Source organism: Apodemus sylvaticus, chromosome 23 (genome assembly GCF_947179515.1).
Source record: "Apodemus sylvaticus chromosome 23, mApoSyl1.1, whole genome shotgun sequence".
Lineage (NCBI taxonomy): Eukaryota > Metazoa > Chordata > Mammalia > Rodentia > Muridae > Apodemus > Apodemus sylvaticus.
In genome coordinates this window covers 2218790-2239863 of record NC_067494.1, presented here as the reverse complement: position 1 = coordinate 2239863, position 21074 = coordinate 2218790, and the positions used below count along the sequence as shown (strand labels likewise).

At 36.9% G+C, this 21074-nt stretch overlaps 1 protein-coding gene across 1 annotated transcript in view; it reads right to left on the bottom strand.

The window, feature by feature from the left end:
* Positions 1–913: 913 nt before the first annotated feature.
* Positions 914–21074, bottom strand: part of Nkain2 (sodium/potassium transporting ATPase interacting 2) — a 750666-nt gene continuing 730505 nt past the window's right edge. The window contains exons 6-7 of the mRNA XM_052170051.1: positions 1557–1638; positions 914–938 (exon numbers count right to left, since the gene is read on the bottom strand). Of these exons, the coding sequence (XP_052026011.1) occupies positions 914–938; positions 1557–1638 (107 nt within the window). The remainder of the gene's footprint in view (positions 939–1556; positions 1639–21074) is intronic.

Sequence of the window (21074 nt, the reverse complement as noted above, 5' to 3'; positions counted from 1 at the left end):
ACACACACACACACACACACACACACACACACACATATTCAGGAAAAAACCATGAGGAGTGGAAAAAATATATATCATTTTTGGAGAACATAAACACTCTAGTTTTGTTGGGGGGAAAAGTGGCTAAGGGAAGTTACTAGAGTATCTATGCTCATTCAGTAGGTATTAGTCAGCTTCTACTCCAGGACTGTGTGTTTCTAGGACTGTCTAGCATCACTTGCTTATAGCTGAGGCACAAAAATTATTAAGAGTCGAAGAGAGAGTATTTCAAATAAAACCCTACGCCTAGGTCAACATCCTCTTACAAGGCTGTGATGAGGAGCTCAGGGAATCATTGCTACCTTTGGAAAGGAAAGTGAAAAGGTCACTGAGGACTTTTAAATAATAGAAATATTAATTTGGCAGCCATGTGTAGGATGTGAAGTAATGAAACTGGAGAACCCAATGGTTGAACATGGATACTTGAAATAGGTAGTGCCTTTGGATGTAGAGGAAGAATTGCTATCTACTGTTTGGTAGGGAAATGCTTTGAATGGCATGTAGACTGTTGGATTTCTGAACAAATACAATTTGTTTTTAATGAGTGGTACTATTCAAACACTTGCAGAAAACTACAAGTGACACAGAAAAAGTCAAGCACAATTCATACTTCATTCTCTTTTAAAAGAGAACCTAATGAGAAGGTTCTCTAAAGACTAATCTGTTTGGAGTAGAAATATCCCCAAACTTCAATCATTATCATACATGCTGAAGGAATCAAAAGGTAAATGACTTAATGGTGGAGGACAATGACAACAAACACGTATCTTCAAAGAGAAGTCCACATTTTAAAATGAATTGGAAGCTTACTTTCTATTTTGATCTTCTCTTGCAATTCAGCATATCACTTGATGCTGAGATATAGAATTTGCTATCAGTTGTTATCCAAGGGAATTTGCCTAGACACAGATATAAAAATCAGGCTCTGATTGCTTGTCTGTGCTCTTGAGTGCTACAGTTAAGGGTCTGATCAGTCTCAGTTCCAATGTTCCTGTTTCATGTTGACTTTCACATTGATAAAGTACGGCTCAGAGTTCGATATTTTTGAATATGTAGCCATCACTGTCGTGAATGAGCATTTGTCATCTAGATGAGCACTCAAGACTATTTTGAAGAGCTGATAACAATGATATGAATACAACCAGCATAAACTGGGAATATACTGGGGCAGCCAGAGAGTAAGTTTTATATAGTTATACATAATTACCTAAACTGTTAGAAAAACTTCAAACTATACACATTTTGGGTAATTCAAAGAATTGTTATATACTAGAGGCTTTTGATCCATGTAGATCATTCTTAAGTCTAAAGAAAATGTTAAAGACAGTCTTTTTAATAAGTCATTTTTTTAAATTGCAAAGAAAATGTTTTCAGATTCATCCTACTCAAAATGATACTAATAGTAGAAAATGGAAATATACATCCAAGGGAAAGTTGCATGCATTTTTGTGCCATGATACATTTACTTGACTACCTGTTCATAACTCAGAAAAATACCTTTAAAATCAAATACTTACATGTACATGGGTTGTAGTTGTAAGTGAGATGTCTTCTGAGGCCCTTGATATCCATAAGAATCAAAGCCACCTATGAAATCAACTGAAAAGGGACAGTTACATCTGTTAGTTAACTTTACAGAATAGAAGTGAGTAATCAAGGCTTCCACATATTAACATAACTTTAAAATAATTAAATAAACTAAAACTGACTAATTATGAAAGGGAAGAAAAGAATAGTTTCTTGAAGGTAGTGATTTTCTTTTCAAATGTGAGATTCAATTATGGCTTTACAATGTTCTCTATATTTCTCAAAAGAGATGATGTAACATAAAACTAGTCATCATGAACCAATTTCACGTATTGTCTAGAATTGCACCATTACTACTAATATTATGTATTCTGAGGTACAGTGTACTGGTTGAATATCATGTAAATTAACTCAACATGCCCATGCTTACCATTCCATCTTGTGGTTTATAATTTAATACAATAAGAAGTTAGGTGTGGAACAAAGTCTAACCAATCACTCAAATGAGTTGCATAAAAAGATATTAAGTGAAAGACCCAATACGATACAATAAGAATTACCATGGCTGATGAAAAATTTTAAAGTGGCTGTAAGATTATTGCCTATTCCTAATGTTCTTACAAAGTAATATTGGCCCTCTTCCCATGTCATGGTTTGGACCTCTGATTGCTATTTCCTTTCAAACCTGGATAGTGGCTTTTTGACCTGTTTGAGGCTTGCAGCAAGGATACTATGCTGTGTCTAAGATAGCTCATTAAGGGACATTTATTTTCCTGTTCTTTTCCTTTGTTATGATCTCTCTTGATACAGCCACCATACTGTGAGGAATCCCAAACTAGTACAGACAGAGAAACTGATGAGTACCAACATATTTAAACATTGTCTAGCTGGGATCCTAGCCCATAACTGTTGTTCACTTCCTGACATGTGAGAGAAAATGCCTCTACCTGATTACAGATCCCAGCTATTGAGTCAGCACAGTATTGGAGTGTTACTAGCTCAGTGGATCTTTGACATCAAAATAGATAAGTCCCCAAATACCCCATTCCTGTCTGAGTAGTAAACCTTCAAGATATTCCTCCCCTCCTCTAGATAGGGGTTCTTTGTGTAGCCCTGATTTTCCTGGAACTTGTTTTGTAGACCAGGCTGTTTTGGAACTTGCTTTGTCAACAAGGTTGTCCTGAAATTTGTATTATAGATCAGGCTGGCCTTGAGCTTAGAGATATAATTGCCTCCACTTCCAAAGTGCTGGGATTAGAGCATAACAACTGCTTACTTTAGAACACCAAGCTTTGACAAAACAAGCAAGCAAGCAAACAGTAACAGCAATAGGACTGGGGAAGGAAGTAGAGGTCTGTGAAAAAGCTACACCTTGCTGGCTTGATTTCAGGTGCACATATTGGGGTTTTGGTGGTGAGATACCAGGAAAAACTATAAAAGGCCTACAAAAGAGGTGACAGGAAAGAGAAAGATGGAAATACAGGCTAAATAGGATTTACTCAGGGACCTTCATTTTTCCAGTAGCTTCTTCTATTGGCTTCCTTTGTCTTCCTTTGGTTCTCTTGTTAATATCCTAGGGTGGTGCAGATAGCAAGTCTGGCAAAGCTTGAAGTAATGGTGAGCCCATTTTGTCTATGCAATGAAGAAATCTTTTCACAAAGGCTATTCTTTTGTTGTGTGATATTTGGCTCACAGCAAAACTTAGCAAATGGTATAGGGCTCCTTATAGTGTCCCGTCTACTATATTCACATAAATATATTTTCCCAATATTAATGGTCCCTATCATAGCTGTATATTGGTTATAACTGATTAGCCTATATTGCTGCATCACTATCACCAGAAGTTAATAGTTTCCTGTATGGTATATTGGGTTTGACAAATATAAATGGTATATGTCTACCAGTATAGTATCAAAAACTGCCCCTTTGTGTAAAACTGTCCCTGTGTTCCCTTTGCTATGCTTCTTTCTTAGCTCCTGTAGCAACTGATCTTGTGTCTCAATAATATTGCGTTTTGAAAAACACCAATGTATGTATGTGTGTGTATTTGTGTGTGTGTGTAGGGGGGCACACACATGAATCTGTGCACACACAGAGGTTACAGAACAGCTTTATGGATTCAGTTTTCTCATTCCACTTTCTGTGGTCTCCAAGGGCTGAGCTCATATCTCCAGGCTCATGTGGGAGTTCTTCTCCTACTCTATTGTCTCACCCTTCCTTCTATAGTGTATTATCTTATTGACTTCTTTCAATTCAATTTTCTTTTATGAAATTTTAGTTATGTGTATGTACAGGTACACAAGTTTGTACAGGTGCACATGAATGTTTGTGTACATGTGTGACTATGGATTGGCTCAATTTCCAGTATGGTTTTTGAGACAAGGTTTGGAAGACAAGGCTTTGCCTGGAGCTTGTGATTCAATATGTTGAATGGCCAGAATTGATTCATCTGGCACTTCCTCCCCAGTATTGAGACAGGAGTGTGTGCTACCCAATCTGTTTGCTTTTTCCTCCTCTAGTTTTTTAGATGGGTGCTGGGGTGCAGGCTCAGGGCTTCATGTTTTCTGGGAATATATTTCACTGATTTTGATCTTGATCAGAGACATGAGGCATGGTAGAGATTCCAACATTAGTTGATCTATGAGAAAGAAGAACCTATGATATAACTAAGGTGAATTTTATTATTTCACACATAATGAAACAAACTTAGAGCTAAAAGTGGAGGGTCTGTTTTATATTGTTTATTGTTTGAAATATATGCCAAAGACTAACAATCTTGGAAGTTGCATGAGGTCAATTTCTGGCTATATTAATTCCTGTTTGGATGATTCCTTACATGATCTGAAGAGGAACAAGAATCAGCTGTATCTAATGGATCACACAGCCAAGGTTATGGCTGTCAGTGAAGTATGTAAATCTGATTATTCTTTGAACTTTGTGTGGTGTTTTTGGGATACCACATATAAAGACAGTAGAAGTTAAAAAAAACATTCAATTTGTTTTAAAAGGTTGGTTTACTTGGGGACTAGCTTAACTTTAATAAAGCTAGATGGGACTAGCAAGATGGCTCAGAAGTTAAGAGCACTGACTGCTCTTCCAAAGGTCCTGAATTTAATTCTAAACAACTACACAGTAGCTCATAAACATCTAGAATAAGATCTGCTGCCCTCTTCTAGCATGCAGACATATAGTCAGGCAGAACACTGTATATATATATTTTGAAAAGCCAGAGAAACAGGGAGTTTCCTGTGTGATTGTGTCTCTTAGAACAAGGCTACCTATGCATAACCTGAACAAGGATAACACCAATAGATATCTTAATATGGAAGAGTCAAAGACCACAGGGCCTCAGTCCTAGACGAAGAACTATAGGCAACTAAAGAATTTTGAGAGTGGGAAAAATTGTCTTTCCCATGGATGAATACACAAATGGTTATTAAGTACCAAATGATTAACCATTAGTTTTGGCTGAAAAAATATGTGTACTTTAATGTTAACTGACTGTAACATAAAACTGTAACAAATCCGTAGCATATAACAAACTAAACAGGCTGTATTTATGTATTATCTATCTCACTATCCATCCGTCATCTGTCTACCTATTATCTATCTTTACTATCATCTGTCTGTCCATCTGTCTGTCTATCTATCTATGTATCTACCATCTATCTATCTATCTATCTATCTATCATCTGTCAATATTGGTAATAACAAAAAAAAAAGGCACCATGAAGTTGAAAGAGAGTAAGGGGGTAGGGGGAATGAGAATATTTGGAGGGAGCAAAGTAGAATGAATGATGTAATTATATTATAACCTCAAAAATAAAAAAATAAAAAATAAATTAGTCTAAAGTAGAAAAATATCTTTAATGGCACATTGAGCTATTTTAAATGTCTTTGATATAATTATATAAGTGACCCATCTTGTCCTGATCTTAGACTGATCCATTTTGTGTCTGCTTCAGGTGTTTTAATATTCTTACCCCCCTGAACACTCACATTCACCTTGGTAATGCATGCATGACCTAAATGCACAACCCAAAAATTTATAATTTAAGTAACCAATGTTTCCAGGTTTTCCTGAGCTAAACCTGACAATGACATTCTTGTGGTTTTTTCCTTTATAAGTGCTACAACCCTGAACATTGGTATTAATAGTATTCCTGTACCATTAACCTACTCTTGGTGCCTGGATTTAAATAAAGGACTCTAATTTGGATTTATATGTGTTCTGGCCTGTAACTTCCTCACCTGGATTGTAACAATTATATTGAACAAATATCATATAAAGGCTAAATCGTAACTTGCCTAAATGAAGGTTTTATAAAATATGAAACCTATACTTTCCATGTAATTGTGACAGCAGCTAAATGTTTGGATCATAATTTATCTCAGCATTTAAAAAGGAAAAACATTACTTTTTATTAATGAGAACACTCTTCAGTGCTTGAAAGAAAAAGTAAGACAAATCCTTGACAATTGTAAAATGATAAATAGTTGCTCAGACCTTCTCAGGTTTTATCATTCATCTTTACAATATTACTGTCAGTTGATAAGTAATAGTTATCTTTACAAATAGTGCCAGGTGTTTGCTTGAGGCAGTGAACAGCTGAGGATGAAGCTAGAAACTCAGTATTTTGTTTTCTTTCTACAATCACAGGAACCTGGTGACTGTTACTCATTCATTCGGATCTTGTAAATCCCTTTGAGGGTTCTAAAACTAATAAAAGGAACCAAATACATTTTGTATGAAAACTAAAACCTTCAGCTTTTTGTTTTCCTTCTATATTATTCATTAAATATATTTTTGAGTTCTTTGAGTTACATTTTAGTTGTGAATGCCTTTTTTACTATTCATTTTCCAGTACCTTTACTCTGTCCTGTTGGGGTTGGTCTCATGCACTGTGTATTCAGATCCTGAGTTCTGGGCCCCCAAATCAGGTTGCAGTCTGGACATGGGCATTGTCTTGATCTATGTGATGTAAAGAATGCTCCCCAGCAATCTCTGATTAGTCAATAAAAGGCTAGAGTCTGTGTCTGAGCAGGGGAGAAAGGAAGACAGAACTTGAGATCCAATACGAGGTCTCAGGCAGGACCACAAGGGGAAGGAAAAAGGTAGAAAAAGAAGGAGGTCCCCACGAGGCAGGATGGACCATGAACACATGGCCCAAAGCAGCTCACATTGAGGACACACATGAAATAAAGCAAGACTCTGTTGGCAAGTAATAGGGCATTTATCTGTTTATTAATAACCTGGTTGGCTTATAACAGCTCAGAATCTGCCCAGCTTAGTGCTGACAGTTTGTTAATAAAAATACCAGGTTTCTGTGTCTTTTATTTGGGAGCTACATAGGCTATAATGGGGCAGAACACCTCCCCCCCATAAAAATACTACAATATTGTCTCTTCTAGAAAATTAACTTTTACCTTCATCCTATCTCTAATCTAATAATATAGGAAGATTCTGGTGTCAATAGTAACTGACATAGAATTACTTGTATTTATCAGTGAGTTATTAATGAAGTGTCATTGTTTACTGCAATATATACAAGGTGATAAGGCAACAGAATTCAAGGCTCAAGGTCGTGTTTTTGGTTTCTGATGAATTTTGCTGAACACTAAATAAGCATACAAGCAGCCCTATCTTATGAGACATGTATCATCAGCAGTGTCTTTTATGATTATGATTACAGTGAGGAGTTTCAAAGTGATTCTTTATAGCAACTTGGCATATTATCTATGTTATATTAATCATTAGCACAAAAACATGAAAGACAGACAGGAGAATTACAGAAAAATTACTGAGGCCAGAAGCAAAGTTAGGGGTGTGTGGAGGGAAAGATGTCACTGGTACAAGAGACATTGACAAAGAGGTAAGAAATGGAGGCTGTATTAACTCTTTGAATGGGGGGTGGTCTGTAACATTGGTGTGGTCTATAAAACCAAAGCAAATATCAATAGAAAGCTAGGTGTTGATTTCCTTTAAGAAATATTGTATTTAAATTAAGAGGGATACAGCCAAATGTCAGATGCAGGAAAAGGTCAATCCATCTATAACTGTAAAGCAAGAAAGTGGAGAGATGAATTTCTATCTCCTTATTTAGCTATGCTTCATTGTAACTATCAATGCCTGACATGATGAATCTACTTGTTTCTTTGTGATTACGACTGTTATGTAAGCTGTATGAGATTTACTGCCATGTGCTTTTTGTTTTTAAACTACAGTAGCTTAAAAACAATATTTGGCTTGTGGGAGACATTCAATTCATATTTACTGGATAGATTGCATATACTTTAGGCTACAAAGTAAAATTAGGCAATTGATCAGTACATGGAAGATAATAGCAAAATTTCAAGCAGTATTTGACTGAGTGATTTTATCTTTTCCTCTATCAGGCTTTGAACAATAATTAAAGAATATTTGTTTAGATATAAACAAAATAAACTTTTGAATTCTATCAAGAAGAGGATATCACTTCATCTTCTTTGTCTAAGAGGGATGGGAGGAAGGATGTTGGACCATTCTTTAGTGCTAGCATGTCAAGGGTGAGAGGATCATTTGCTTCTGGATGCTACCCCAGTATTTCACATATTGATGATTTGAGGGAATACACATTTTTCTTACTGAATGTTCACAGGATTCTAAGGGGAGACACAGAACTGGACAGAAGATTTCAAAATAAAATTCATACTTATTTAACCCATAGTGTTGGATGTATTTTTGTTTAGTTTGTGGAGACAACTTTTTCAATGGATTTATTAAGACATAGAAATATACAAAATTACACATAATTAATATAAAAATTCAATAAATGTAATCACTTGCAGACCCATGAATCCTACAGAAGAGAAAGAGACACCAGGCATATCTGTTCTTTCCAAAGTCCTACTAAAAATGCGACTTTTATTTCAAGTTCTATAAAGTTTCTTGGGGGCTTAGTTTTCCTATCTGCAGTGAGGGTGTGTTTGTATATACTGATGTATGAAGGTAGAGCAGATGCAATTATTCTAAATTAGAAAAATACCATATCTATTTAATAACCATGATTTAATAACATTAATCATAGAATTGAAAAGCTATCCAGGAAGGGTAAAATGGTTCTTGAATAAATACTCGTTGCTAAAATCTATTCCCTGTAGTGAACCCTCCTTTTCTTTAAATTAAATCATGAATACTTAGTCCAGCAAACTGCCTTTTAAATACATGTTGGCAGTGAGGTAGTGTAACATAAAATTGTCCCATTGTTATTAATTGCAAAAGCACTAATCAACATAGTCTTTTCTGGAGACAGAGCTGGAGAGGACCATGAAAGGCAGCTTACTGAGAGTGAAGCCTAAATATGTAGGAGGACACACTGAAAGGCATTAAACATACAAGTGGGCCTATGAAAACAGAGCGTCTATCCATCATCTCTGCAGGTATGAATTTCAAGGGTACTTACAACCAGGTGCACAAAAGAAATTTACAGCACAATTAACCACAGGCCAAATGCAGAATAATGTCTTTCTCCCACTCAAATCTTACTTGGCGGCAATTCAAACTGATTGTATTAACTTGAGGTTTTCTCTTTGGGCTAAAATCCCTGAATAAATTTTGATAATAAATCACCTCTCTCTCTCTCTCTCTCTCTCTCTCTCTCTCTCTCATCTCTCTCTCTCTCTCTCTCGCGCGCGCCGCGCGCACACACACACACACACACACACACACACACACACACACACGTGCACGCTCTATCTCTTTTAAATTTTGATTAGAAAAATACAGTTCCTATAGGGACACATGATCTTGTTGTCCAAAAGGTCACTGTACTGTAATCCTAAGAAAAGCTTTCCGACCAGCAAAGCACATGTTGCATGGAATAAGACTCATTAACTGGAAGAAGATGTCTCACTTCCTAAGTTGTTCATCAAGGGGATCTTCTCAGGGTCTTTGGATCTTATTTTTCATGTTCTTCTTAGTTGCATCAGGTGCAGATTTTTTAAACGGTAAGCCATTGTCACAGGCTAGTAAACAAAAATTACAACCAAGAACAACACTATCATAAGAAATAAAATGGGTATTTTTTTCTAGAAGTTGTTTGAAAAAAATGGTTGAAGCTTCTGTTTCTAAAAATCTAAGAAGAATCAAACACAACTTGCACATACTTAACCTCTTTCTTTCCTTTGTCTATTTTTGCTAATTCTTAAGAAGTACTGTAGATAAAAATTTAAGAAAATCTAATAGTTTTCTGCTGAGAACACAAGCTCAGTGTTGGGAACTTTGGATAAATAAAAGTACCATTTGCAATGTCCCAGGGAAGCTGAGGGGTAGCCTAAAGCAGGGGCCCTGTAAGGTAAGGTCTGTCTAGTGTGTGCACTGTGGTATCTCTAAGCAAGTCATGCTTCCTTGGAGGTTTTTCTTTCTTCCTTTTTTCTTCTTTCTTTCTTTCTTTCTTTCTTTCTTTCTTTCTTTCTTTCTTTCTTTCTTTCTTTCTTTCTTTTTCTTTCTTTCTCTCTCTCTTTCCTTCCTTCCTTCCTTTCTTTCTTTCTTCCTTCCTTTCTTTCTTTCTTTCTTTCTTTCTTTCTTTCTTTCTTTCTTTCTTTCTTTCTTTCTTTCTTTCTTTCTTTCTTTCTTTCTTTCTTTCTTCTTTCTTTCTTTCTCTCTCTTTCTTCTTTTTCTTCCTTCCTTTCTTTTTCTTTTCTTCCTTCCTTCCTTCTCCTTCTTTCCTTCCTTCCTTCCTTCCTTCCTTCCTTCCTTCCTTCCTTCCTTCCTTCCTTCCTTCCTTCCTTCCTTCCTTCCTTCCTTCCTCCCTCCCTCCCTCCCTTCTTCCTTCCCTCTCTTTCTTTCAATATAACTAAATCTTTCTTTGGAGAACTTTATACATAACTACTGGCTTTAGATCATTTCTACCCTCCTCTGCCACCAACTCCTCCCATCTCATATTCATGGTTTCTTCTTTTAAAATTATTATTGCCCCCCCCACACACTTGAGATTTCATGGATGCAGATTCCCCGCTATATTCAGAAGACACTATCATATAGCAGACATCCTATGCCTCTGTCTCTCACTATCTTTCTTTCCACTCTTCTTTTGTAATGCTCCCTGAGCGTTAGGTGTGGAAGTTGTATTGTAAATGTATCAACTGGGATTGGTTACTTCATAATTGTTTCTCTGCATTTAGACTAGTTGTGATTGTCTGTAATTGTACGTAAGTGCTACAAAGAGCGGCTTCTTTGCTAAAGGATGACAGCTACACATATCTATGTGCTTAGGAATAAATATTTAGAATGCAATTTTGGATTAAGTTGGTTTGGAAAAGTGACATTCTTCTAGGTGCCCCTCTAGGATCCATGACCACACCATGCATGTGTAGTTTGACTAGGTTTACAGTAAAAACCATGAATTCCCTCTTATTATACCCACAAAGATGTTTTTGATTAGTCCTAAGACTATTATTTACACCTTTGGGGGAATATATAAGCAATTTTAGTTTTGGAGAATTTTGAGAATCAGTGTAATCTCATCTGTGTAATATATAAAAAGACAACATGGCTAGATATTGAATCCCATCTTAACTTTTTAAGGTAAAATACTTATACAAAGGGAGTAATTGACATTATCCCTTTCTTTTTTGGATATTCTCTAGCTCCATTTTATGTAATTTTTGACAACTATTTACAGATATGAGGGCTGATCCTCACATTTTAATGATAATTTTGTGATGTTGAAGCACAGATCTAATATAATAAATTCTATTTTTCTTCTCTTTTTTCTTTTTTTATTGGATATTTTATTTATTTACATTTCAAATGCTATCCCCTTTCTGAGTTTCTACTCTGGAAATCCCCTATCCCTCCCTCCCCTGCTTCTATGAGGGTATTCCCCCACCCACCCACCCACTCCTGCCTCTCCACCCTGGTTTTGCCCTACACCGGGGCATCAAGCCTCCAAGGACCAAGGGCCTCTCCTCCCATTGATGTCCAACAAGGCCACCCTCTGTTACATATGCAGCTGGAGCCATGGGCCTCTCCATGTGTTCTCTTTGGTTGGTGGTTTAGTCCCTGGGAGCTCTGGGGGGGGGGCGGATTCTGGTTGGTTGATACTGTTGTTCTTCCTATGGGTTGTAAATCTTTTCAGTTCCTTCAATCCTTTGTCTAACTCCTCCATTGGGGACACCGGCCTCAATCCAACGGTTGGCTGTGAGCATCCCCCTCTGTGTTTTTCAGGCTCTAGCAGAGCCTCTCTCAGGAGACAACTATATCACGCTCCTGTCAGCAAGCACTTGTTGGCATCCACCATAGCATCTGGGTTTGGTGTCTGTATATGAGATGGATTCCCAGGTGGGGCAGTCTCTGGATGGTCTTTCCTTCATTCTCTGCTCTACTCTTTTTATCTCCTTCTGTGGGTATCTTTTTTTAGCCCTTCTCAGAAGAACTGAAGCACCCACACTTTGGTCTTCCTTCTCTTGAGCTTCATGTGGTGTGTGAATTGTATGTTGCGTATTCTGAGCTTTTGGGCTAATACTCACTTATCAGTTAGTGCATACCATGTGTGTTCTTTTGTGACTGGGTTACCTCATTTAGGATGATATTTTCTAATTCCATACATTTGCTTGAGAATTTCATGAATTCATTGTTTTTTTGTTTTTTTTTTATAGCTGAATAGCACTCCATTGTGTAAATGGACCACATTTTCTGTATTCATTCCTCTACTGAAGAACATCTGGGTTCTTTCCATATTCTGGCTATTATAAATAGGGCTTCTATGATATAAATATGCTTCTATAGTGGAGCATGTGCCCTTGTTATATGTTGGAAAATCTTTTGGGTATATGCCCAGGAGTGTTATAGCTTCTCAATTTTCTTAGGAACTGCCAGACTAATTTTCAGAGTGGTGTACCAGCTTGTAATCTCACAGTGGAGGAGTATACCTCTTTCTCCACATCCTCACCAGCATCTACTGTCACCTGAATTTTTTATCTTATCCATTCTGACTAAGGTGGATTCTAAGGTGGATTCTAATGTGGATTCTCAGGGTTGTTTTATTTGTATTTCCCTGATGACAAAGGATATCGAACATTTCTTTAGGTGCTTCTCAGCCATCGGATATTCATCAGTTGAGAATTCTTTGTTTAGCTTTGTACTCCATTTTAATAGGGTTATTTGGTTCTCTATAGTCTAACTTTTTGAGTTCTTTGTATATATTGGATATTAGCCCTCTATCAGATGTAGGATTGGTAAAGATCTTTTCCCAATCTGTGGGTTGCTGTTTTGTCCTATTGATAGCCTCCTTCACCTTACAGAAGCTTTGCAATTTTATGAGGTCCCATTTGTCTATTTTAGATCTTAGAACATAAGCCATTGATGTTGTGTTCAGGAAAATTTCCCCTGTACCCATGTGTTCAAGGCTCTTCCCCACTTCCTTTTCTATTGGATTTAGTGTATCTGGTCTTATGTGGAGGTTCTTGATCCACTTAGACTTGAGTACTCTCTGGCAGTTTCTCAGAAAACTGGGTATGACACTTCCGGAGGACCCTGCTATACCACTTCTGGGCATATACCCAGAGGATTACCTGGCATGCGATAAGGACACATGCTCCACTATATTCATAGCAGCCTTGTTTATTATAGCCAGAAGCTAGAAAGAACCCAGATGTCCCTCAGTGAAGGAATTGATACAGAAAATGTGGTATATTTACACAGTGGAATACTACTCAGCAATTAAAAACAATGAATTCTATCTCCTTGTACTAAGCTCAACTCCAAGTGGATCAAGGACCTCCACATAAAACCAGACACACTGAAACTAATAGAAAAGAAACTGGGGAAGACCCTTGAGGACATGGGCACAGGGGAAAAGTTCCTTAAAAGAACACCAATAGCTTATGCTCTAAGATCAAGAATTGAAAAATGGGATCTCATAAAATTACAAAGTTTCTGTAAGGCAAAGGACACTGTCAAAAGGACAAAATGATAATCAACAAATTTGGAAAAGATCTTCACCAACCCTACATCCGATAGAGGGCTAATATCCAATATATACAAAGAACTCAAGAAGTTAGACCCCAGGGGACCAAATAACCCTATTAAAAATGGGGTACAGACCTAAACAAAGAATTTTCGCCTGAAGAAAATTCTCGGATGGCCGAGAAGCACCTTAAGAAATGCTCAACATCATTAGCCATTAGGGAAATGCAGATCAAAACAACCTTGAGATTTCACCTCACACCAGTCAGAATGGCTAAGGTTAAAAACTCAGGAGACAGCAGGTGTTGGCGAGGATGTGGAGAAAGAGGAACACTCTTTCACTGCTGTTGGGATTGTAAGATGGTACAACCACTATGGAAATCAGTCTGGTGGTTCCTCAGAAAACTGGACATGACACTTCCAGAGGACCCTGCTATACCTCTCCTGGGAATATACCCAGAGGATTCCCCAGCATGCAATAAGGACACATGCTCCACTATGTTCATAGCAGCCTTATTTATAATAGCCAGAAGCTGGAAAGAATGCAGATATCCCTCAATAGAGGAATGGATACAGAAAATGTGGTATATATACACAATGGAGCAATTAATTCAGCAATTAAAAACAATGAATTCATGAATTTTTTAGGCAAATGGATGGAACTGGAAAATATCATCCTAAGCAAGGTAACGCAACCACAAAATAATACACATGGAATGCAATCATTGATAAGTGGATATTAATTAGCCCTGAGGCTCTGAATACTGAAGATACAATTAGCATATCAAATGATTCCCATGAAGAAGGAAGCAGAGGGCCCTAATCCTGGAAAGGCTTGATCCAGCATAGTAGGGGAGTATCAGGACAGAGAAAAGGGAGGGGAAAAGACAGGAGAATGGATGGAGAGAAGAGGACTTATGGAACACATGGGGGGGGGACTGGGAAAGGGGAACGCTTCTAGAATGTAAACAAAGAATATAGAAAATAAATAAAAACATTAAAAAAATAATGAATTCATGAACATTTTAAGCAAATGGTTGGAACTGGAAAATATCATCCTAAGCGAGGTAACCCAATCATAAAAGAATACACACAAAATGCAGTCACTGATAAGTGGATATTAATTAACCCACAAGCTCTGAATACTCAAGATACAATTAACATATCAAATGATTCCCAAGGAAGGAAGGAGAGGTCCCTGGTACTGGAAAGGCTTGATCCAGCATTGTAAGGGAGTACCAGGACAGAGAAATGGGAGGGGAGTGATTAGGGAATGGGCAGAGGAAAGAGAGCTTATGGGACTTATGGGGAGGGAGGAACTGGGAAAGGGGAAAGCATTTGTAAACAAAGAATACAGAAATTAAAAAAAAGAATGGATTGATTTGCATTATTCTACATGCTGACTGCCAGTTGAACCAGCACCATTTGTTGAAAATGCTGTTTCTCCCACTGGATGGTTTTAACTCCTTTGTCAAAGATCAAGAGACCATAGATGTATGGGTTCATTTCTTGGTCTTCATTTCTATTCCATTGATCTCCCTGTCTGTGTCTATACCAATACTATGCTTTTTTGTCATTATTGCTCTGTAATACAGCTTGAGGTCAGGGATGATTTCCCCTGAAGTTCTTTTATTGTTGTGAATAGTTTTCACCATCCTGGGATGGTTGTCATGCTTTTTCTATGAAGAATTGAGTTGGAATTTTGATGGGGGTTACATTGAATCTGTAGAATGCTTTTGGCAAGATGGCCATTTTTACTATATTAATCCTGCCAATCTGTGAGCATGGGAGATCATTCCATCTTCTGAGATCTTCTTTGATTTTTTTCTTCAGAGACTTGCCATTCTTGTCACATAGATCTTTCACTTGCTTGGTTAGAGTTACACTAAGGAATTTTATATTATTTGTGACTATTGTGAAGGTTGCCGGTTTCCTAATTTCTTTCTCAGCCTGTTTATCATTTGAGTATGGAAAGGCTACTGATTTGTTTGAGTTAATTTTATATCTGGCCACTTTGCTGAAGTTGTTTATCAGCTGTAGTAGTTCTCTGGTGGAATTTTTGGGTCACTTAAGTATATTATCATATCATCTGCAAATAGTTATATTTGACTTCTTCCTTTCCAGTTTTTATTCATTTGACCTCCTTTTGTTGTCTAATTATTCTGGCTAGGACTTTGACTACTATATTGGATAGGTAGGGAGAGAGTGGGCAACCTTTTCTAGTTCCTGATTTTAGGGGTATTGCTTCAAGAGTCTCTCAATTTATTTTGATGTTGGCTACTGACTTGCAGTATATTGCTTTTAATATGTTTAGATATGGGCCTTAATTTCCTGATCTTTCCAAGACTTTTACCATAAAGTGGTGTTGAATTTTGTCAAATGGTTTTTCAGCATCTAATGAAATGATCCTGTTTTTTTTTTTATTTTGAGTTTGTTTATATAGTGGATTACATTGATGGATTTCCATATATTGAACCATCCTTGCATCCCTGGGATGATGCCTACTTGATCCTGGTAAATGATTGCTTTGATAAGTGTTCTTAGATTCAGTTTGTGAGAATTTTATTAAGTATTATTGTATTGATGTTCATAAGGGAAATTGGTCTGAAGTTCTTTTTCTTTGGTGGGTCTTTGAGTGTAATTGTGGTTTCAAAGAACAAATTTTGTAGTGTTCCTTCTGTTTCTATTTTGTGGAATAGTTTGAAGAGTATTGGTATTAGGTCTGTTTTGAAGGTTTGATAGACTTCTGCATGAAACCCATCTGGTCTTGGGCTTTTTTTTTTTTTTTTTGGTTGGGAGTCTTTTAAAGACTGCTGATATTTCTTTAGGGGTTAGGGCACTGTTTAGATGGTTTATCTGATCCTGATTTAACTTTGGCACCTGGTATCTGTCTAGAAAAATTTCCATTTCATCCAGATTTTCCAGTTGTTTTGAGTATAGGCTTTTGTAGTAGGATCTGATGATTTTTTGAATTTCTTTGTTTCCTGTAGTTATGTTTCCCCTTTCATTTATGATTTTATTGGTTTGAATACTGTCTCTGTTCCCTCTGGTTAGTCTGGCTAAGGGGTTATCTATTTTGTTGATTATCTCAAAAAAAAAAAAACAGCACCTGGTTTTGTTGATTATTTCTATAGTTCTTTTTGTTTCTACTTGTTTGATTTCAGTCCTGAGTTTGATTATTTCCTGTTCTCTACTTCTCTTGGGTATATTTGCTTCTTTTTGTTCTAGAGCTTTCAGGTTTGCTGTCCAGCTACTATTGTATGCTTTCTGCAGTTTCTTTTTGGAGGCACTCAAAGCTATGAGTTTTCCTCTTATCACTGCTTTCATTGTGTCCTATAAGTTTGGGTATGTTGTACTTTTGTTTTCATTAAATTCTAAAAAAAATCTTTAATTATTTTTTTCCTTGACCAAGTTATCATTGAGTAGAGCTTCCATGTGTATGTGGGCTTTCTCTTGTTTTTGTTGTTATTGAAGACCACCCTTAGTCATGATGATCTGATAGGATGGATTTGATTATATCAATATTCTTGTATCTATTGAGGCCTGTTTTGTAACTGATTATATGGTCAGTTTTGTAGAAGGTAGCAAGAGGTGATGAGAAAAAGGTATATTCTTTTGTTTGAGGATGAAGTGTTCTATAAATATCTGTTAAATCCATTTGGTTCATAACTTCTGCTACTTTTTTTCTATATTATTTGTTTACATTCCAAACGATTTTCCCTTTCCAGGTTCACCCCTCCCCATAAGTCCAATAAGCCCTTTTCCCTCTGCCCGTTCTCCAATCAACCCCCTCCTATATCTCTGTCCTAGTACTCCCCTACAATGCTGGATCAAGCCTTTCTAGGACCAGGGACCTCTCCTTCTTGGGACTCATTTGATATGTGAATTGTGTCTTGGGTATTCAGAGCTTCTGAGCTAATATCCACTTATCAGTGACTGAATTCCATGTGTGTTCTTTTGTGATGGAGTTACCTCACTTAGGATGATATTTTCCAGATCCAACCATTTGCCTAAGAATTTCATGAATTCATTGTTTTTAATTGCTGAGTAGTATTCCATTGTGTAAATATACCACATTTTCTGTATCCATTCCTCCAATGAGGGACATCTGGGTTCTTTCCAGCTTCTGGCTATTATTAAATAAGGCTACTATGAACATAGTGGAGCATGTGTCCTTATTCCATGCTGGGGAACCCTCTGGGTATATGCCCAGGTATCTCTCTGTTTAGTTTATGTTTCCATGATTTGTCCTTTGATTAGAGTGGGGTGTTAAAGTCTCCCAGTATTATTGTACGTGGTGGAATGTATGCTTTGAGCTTTAGTAGAGTTTCTTTTATGAATTGGGTGCCCTTGTATTTGGAGTATACATTTTTAGAATTGAGATTTCAGATTTGTAGATTTTTTCTTTGATTAATATGATATGTCTTTCCTTATCCTCTTTGATAACTTTTGTTTGAAAATATGTTTTATTCAAAATTAGAATGGCTTCTCCAGCTTGTTTTTTGGGACCATTTGCTTACAAAATTGTTCTCCAGGGTCTCTACCTCTGGATCAGGAATAGCCCGTTTCCAGGCAGTGCATTAGGCCAGCTGTGCACGCGGAGGCTGGCTGGGAGGAGGCATCTTGCACTGGTGAGTCCAGCATTGACAACAAAACTAACTAACACCAGTGAGAACTAGATGGCAAAAGGCAAACATAGGAATGTTACTAACAGAAATCAAGGCAATATGGCAGCATCTGAACCAAATTCTCCATTAACAGCATGTCCTGGATACTCCAACACACCAGAAAAACAAGATTTGGATTTAAAATCACTGGTCATTATGCTGGTACAGGAACACATGAAGGACATAAATAAATCTCTTAAAGAAATTCAGGAGAAAATGAATCAAAAGTTAGAAGCCCTTACAAGGGAAACACAAAAATCATTGAAAGAAATTCAGGAGAATTCAGAAGCCAATAAGGAGGAAATGCAAAAATCACTTAAAGAAATACAGGAGAACTTTGGTCAACAGGCTGAGGTCATGAAAGAGGAAACACAAAAATCTCTTAAAGAATTACAGGAAAACACAAACAAGCAAGTGAAGGAGCTAAGCAAAACCATCCAGGATCTAAAATCAGAAGTAGAAACAACTAAGAAATCTCAAAGTGAGACAACTTTGGAGATAGAAAATCTTGGGAAGAAATCAGGGGCCATAGATGCAAATATCAACAAGAGAATGCAAGAGATAGAAGAAAGACTCTCAGATGCTGAAGATACCATAGAAACCATGGACTCAACAGTTAAAGAAAATGCAAAATGCAAAAAGCTTGTAACCCAAAACATCCAGGAAATCCAGGACACAATGAGAAAACCAAACCTAAGGATTATATGTATAGATGAGAGTGAAGATTTACAACTTAAAGGGCCCCCAAATATCTTCCATAAAATTATAGAAGAAAACTTCTCTAACCTAAGGAGAGAGATGCTCCTGAATATACAAGAAGCCTACAGAACTCCAGACTGGACCAGAGCAGAAATACCTCCTGTCACATCATAATCAAAACCCCAAATGTACTAAACAAAGAAAGAATATTAAAGGCAGTAAGAGAAAAAGGCCAAGTAACATAAAAAGGAAGAGCTATTAGAATCACACCAGACTTCTCACCAGAGACTATGAATGCTAGAAGATCCTTGGCAGATCTCATGCAGACTCTTAAGATAACATAAATGCCAGCCAAAACTACTATACCCAGCAAAACTCTCAATCACCATAGATGGAGAAACCAAGATATTCCATGACAAACCATGTTTACTCATCATCTTTCAACAAACCCAGCCCTACAAAGGATAATAGCAGGAAAACACAAATACAAGGAGGGAAACTTCACCCTGGAAAAAGCAAGATAGTAAGTAACCTTCTTTCATCAAACCCAAAAGACTATAACCAATCAAATAAAAAAAAAAACATGACAGGAAGTAATAATCACTATTCCTTAATATCTCTTAACATCAATGGACTCAATTTCCCAATAAAAAGACATAGACTAACCGACTGGATATGTAAAGAGGACCCTACATTTTGCTGCATACAGGAAACACACCTCAGTGTCAAAGACAAACACTACCTTAGAGTAAAAGGCTGGAAGACAATTTTACAAGCAAATGGTCTCAGGAAACGAGCTGGAGTAGCCATTCTAATATCAGATAAATTTGACTTTCATCAAAAGAGACTCTGAGGGACACTTCTTGCTTGTCAAAGGAAAAATACACCAAGAAGAACTCTTAATCCTGAACATCTATGCTCCAAATGCAAGGGCACCCTCATTCATAAAAGAAACTTTACTAAAACTCAAAGCACACATTGCACCTAACACAATAATTGTGGGTGACTTTGACACTGCACTTTCCTCAATGGACCAATCAGGAAAACAGAAACTGAACAGGGACACAGTGAAACTAATTAACGCTTTGGAACAATTAGATTTAACAGATATATCGAACACTTCATCCTAAAGCAAAAGAATATACTTTTTTCTCAGTACCTCATGGTACCTTCCTCAAAATTGATCATATAATTTGGTCATAAGACAGATGACAGCAAATATAAGAAGATCGAAATAATCCCATGCCTCCTATCAGATCACTATGGAGTAAAAGTGGTCTTCAATAGCAACAAAAACAACAGAAAGCCCACATACACATGGAAACTTAACAATTTACTCAAGGTACTCAATGATACCTTGAAATTTAACAAGGTACTCAATGATACCTTGGTCAAGGAAGAAATAAAGAAAGAAATCAAAGACTTTTTAGAATTTAATGAAAATGAAGACACAACATATCCAAATCTATGGGACACAAATGAAAGCAGTGCTAAAAGGAAAACTCATATCCCTGAGTGCCTCCGAAAAGAAAATGGAGAGAGCATACACTAGCAGCTTAATGACACACCTGAAAGCCCTGAAACAAAAAGAAGCTAATTCACCCAGGAGGAGTAGAAGGCAGGAAATCATCAAACTCAGGGCTGAAATCTATCAAGTGGAAACAAAGAGAACCATACAAAGAATCAACAAAACCAAAAGCTGGTTCTTTGAGAAAATCAACAAGATAAATAAACCCTTAGCCAGACTAACCAAAGGGCACAGAGACAGTATCCATATTAACAAAATTAGAAATGAAAAGGGAGATATAACAACAGAAACTGAGGAAATTCAAAAAATCATCAGATATTACCAAAGCCTATACTAAACACAACTGGAGAATCTGGAGGAAATGCAGTTTCCTAGACAGATATAAGACATCAAAACTAAATCAGGATCAAATAGATCATCTAAGCAGTCCCATAACCCCTAAAGAAATAAAAGGGGTCATAGAAAGTCTCCCAACCAAAAACAAAACAAAACAAAACAAAACAAAACAAAACAAAACAAAAACCCACCACGGGACCAGATGGCTTCAGTGTAGAATTCTATCAGACCTTCAAAGAAGACCTAACACCAATACTCTTCAAACTATTCCACAAAATAGAAACAGAAGGAACACTACCCAACTAGTTCTAGGAAGCCACAATTATGCTGA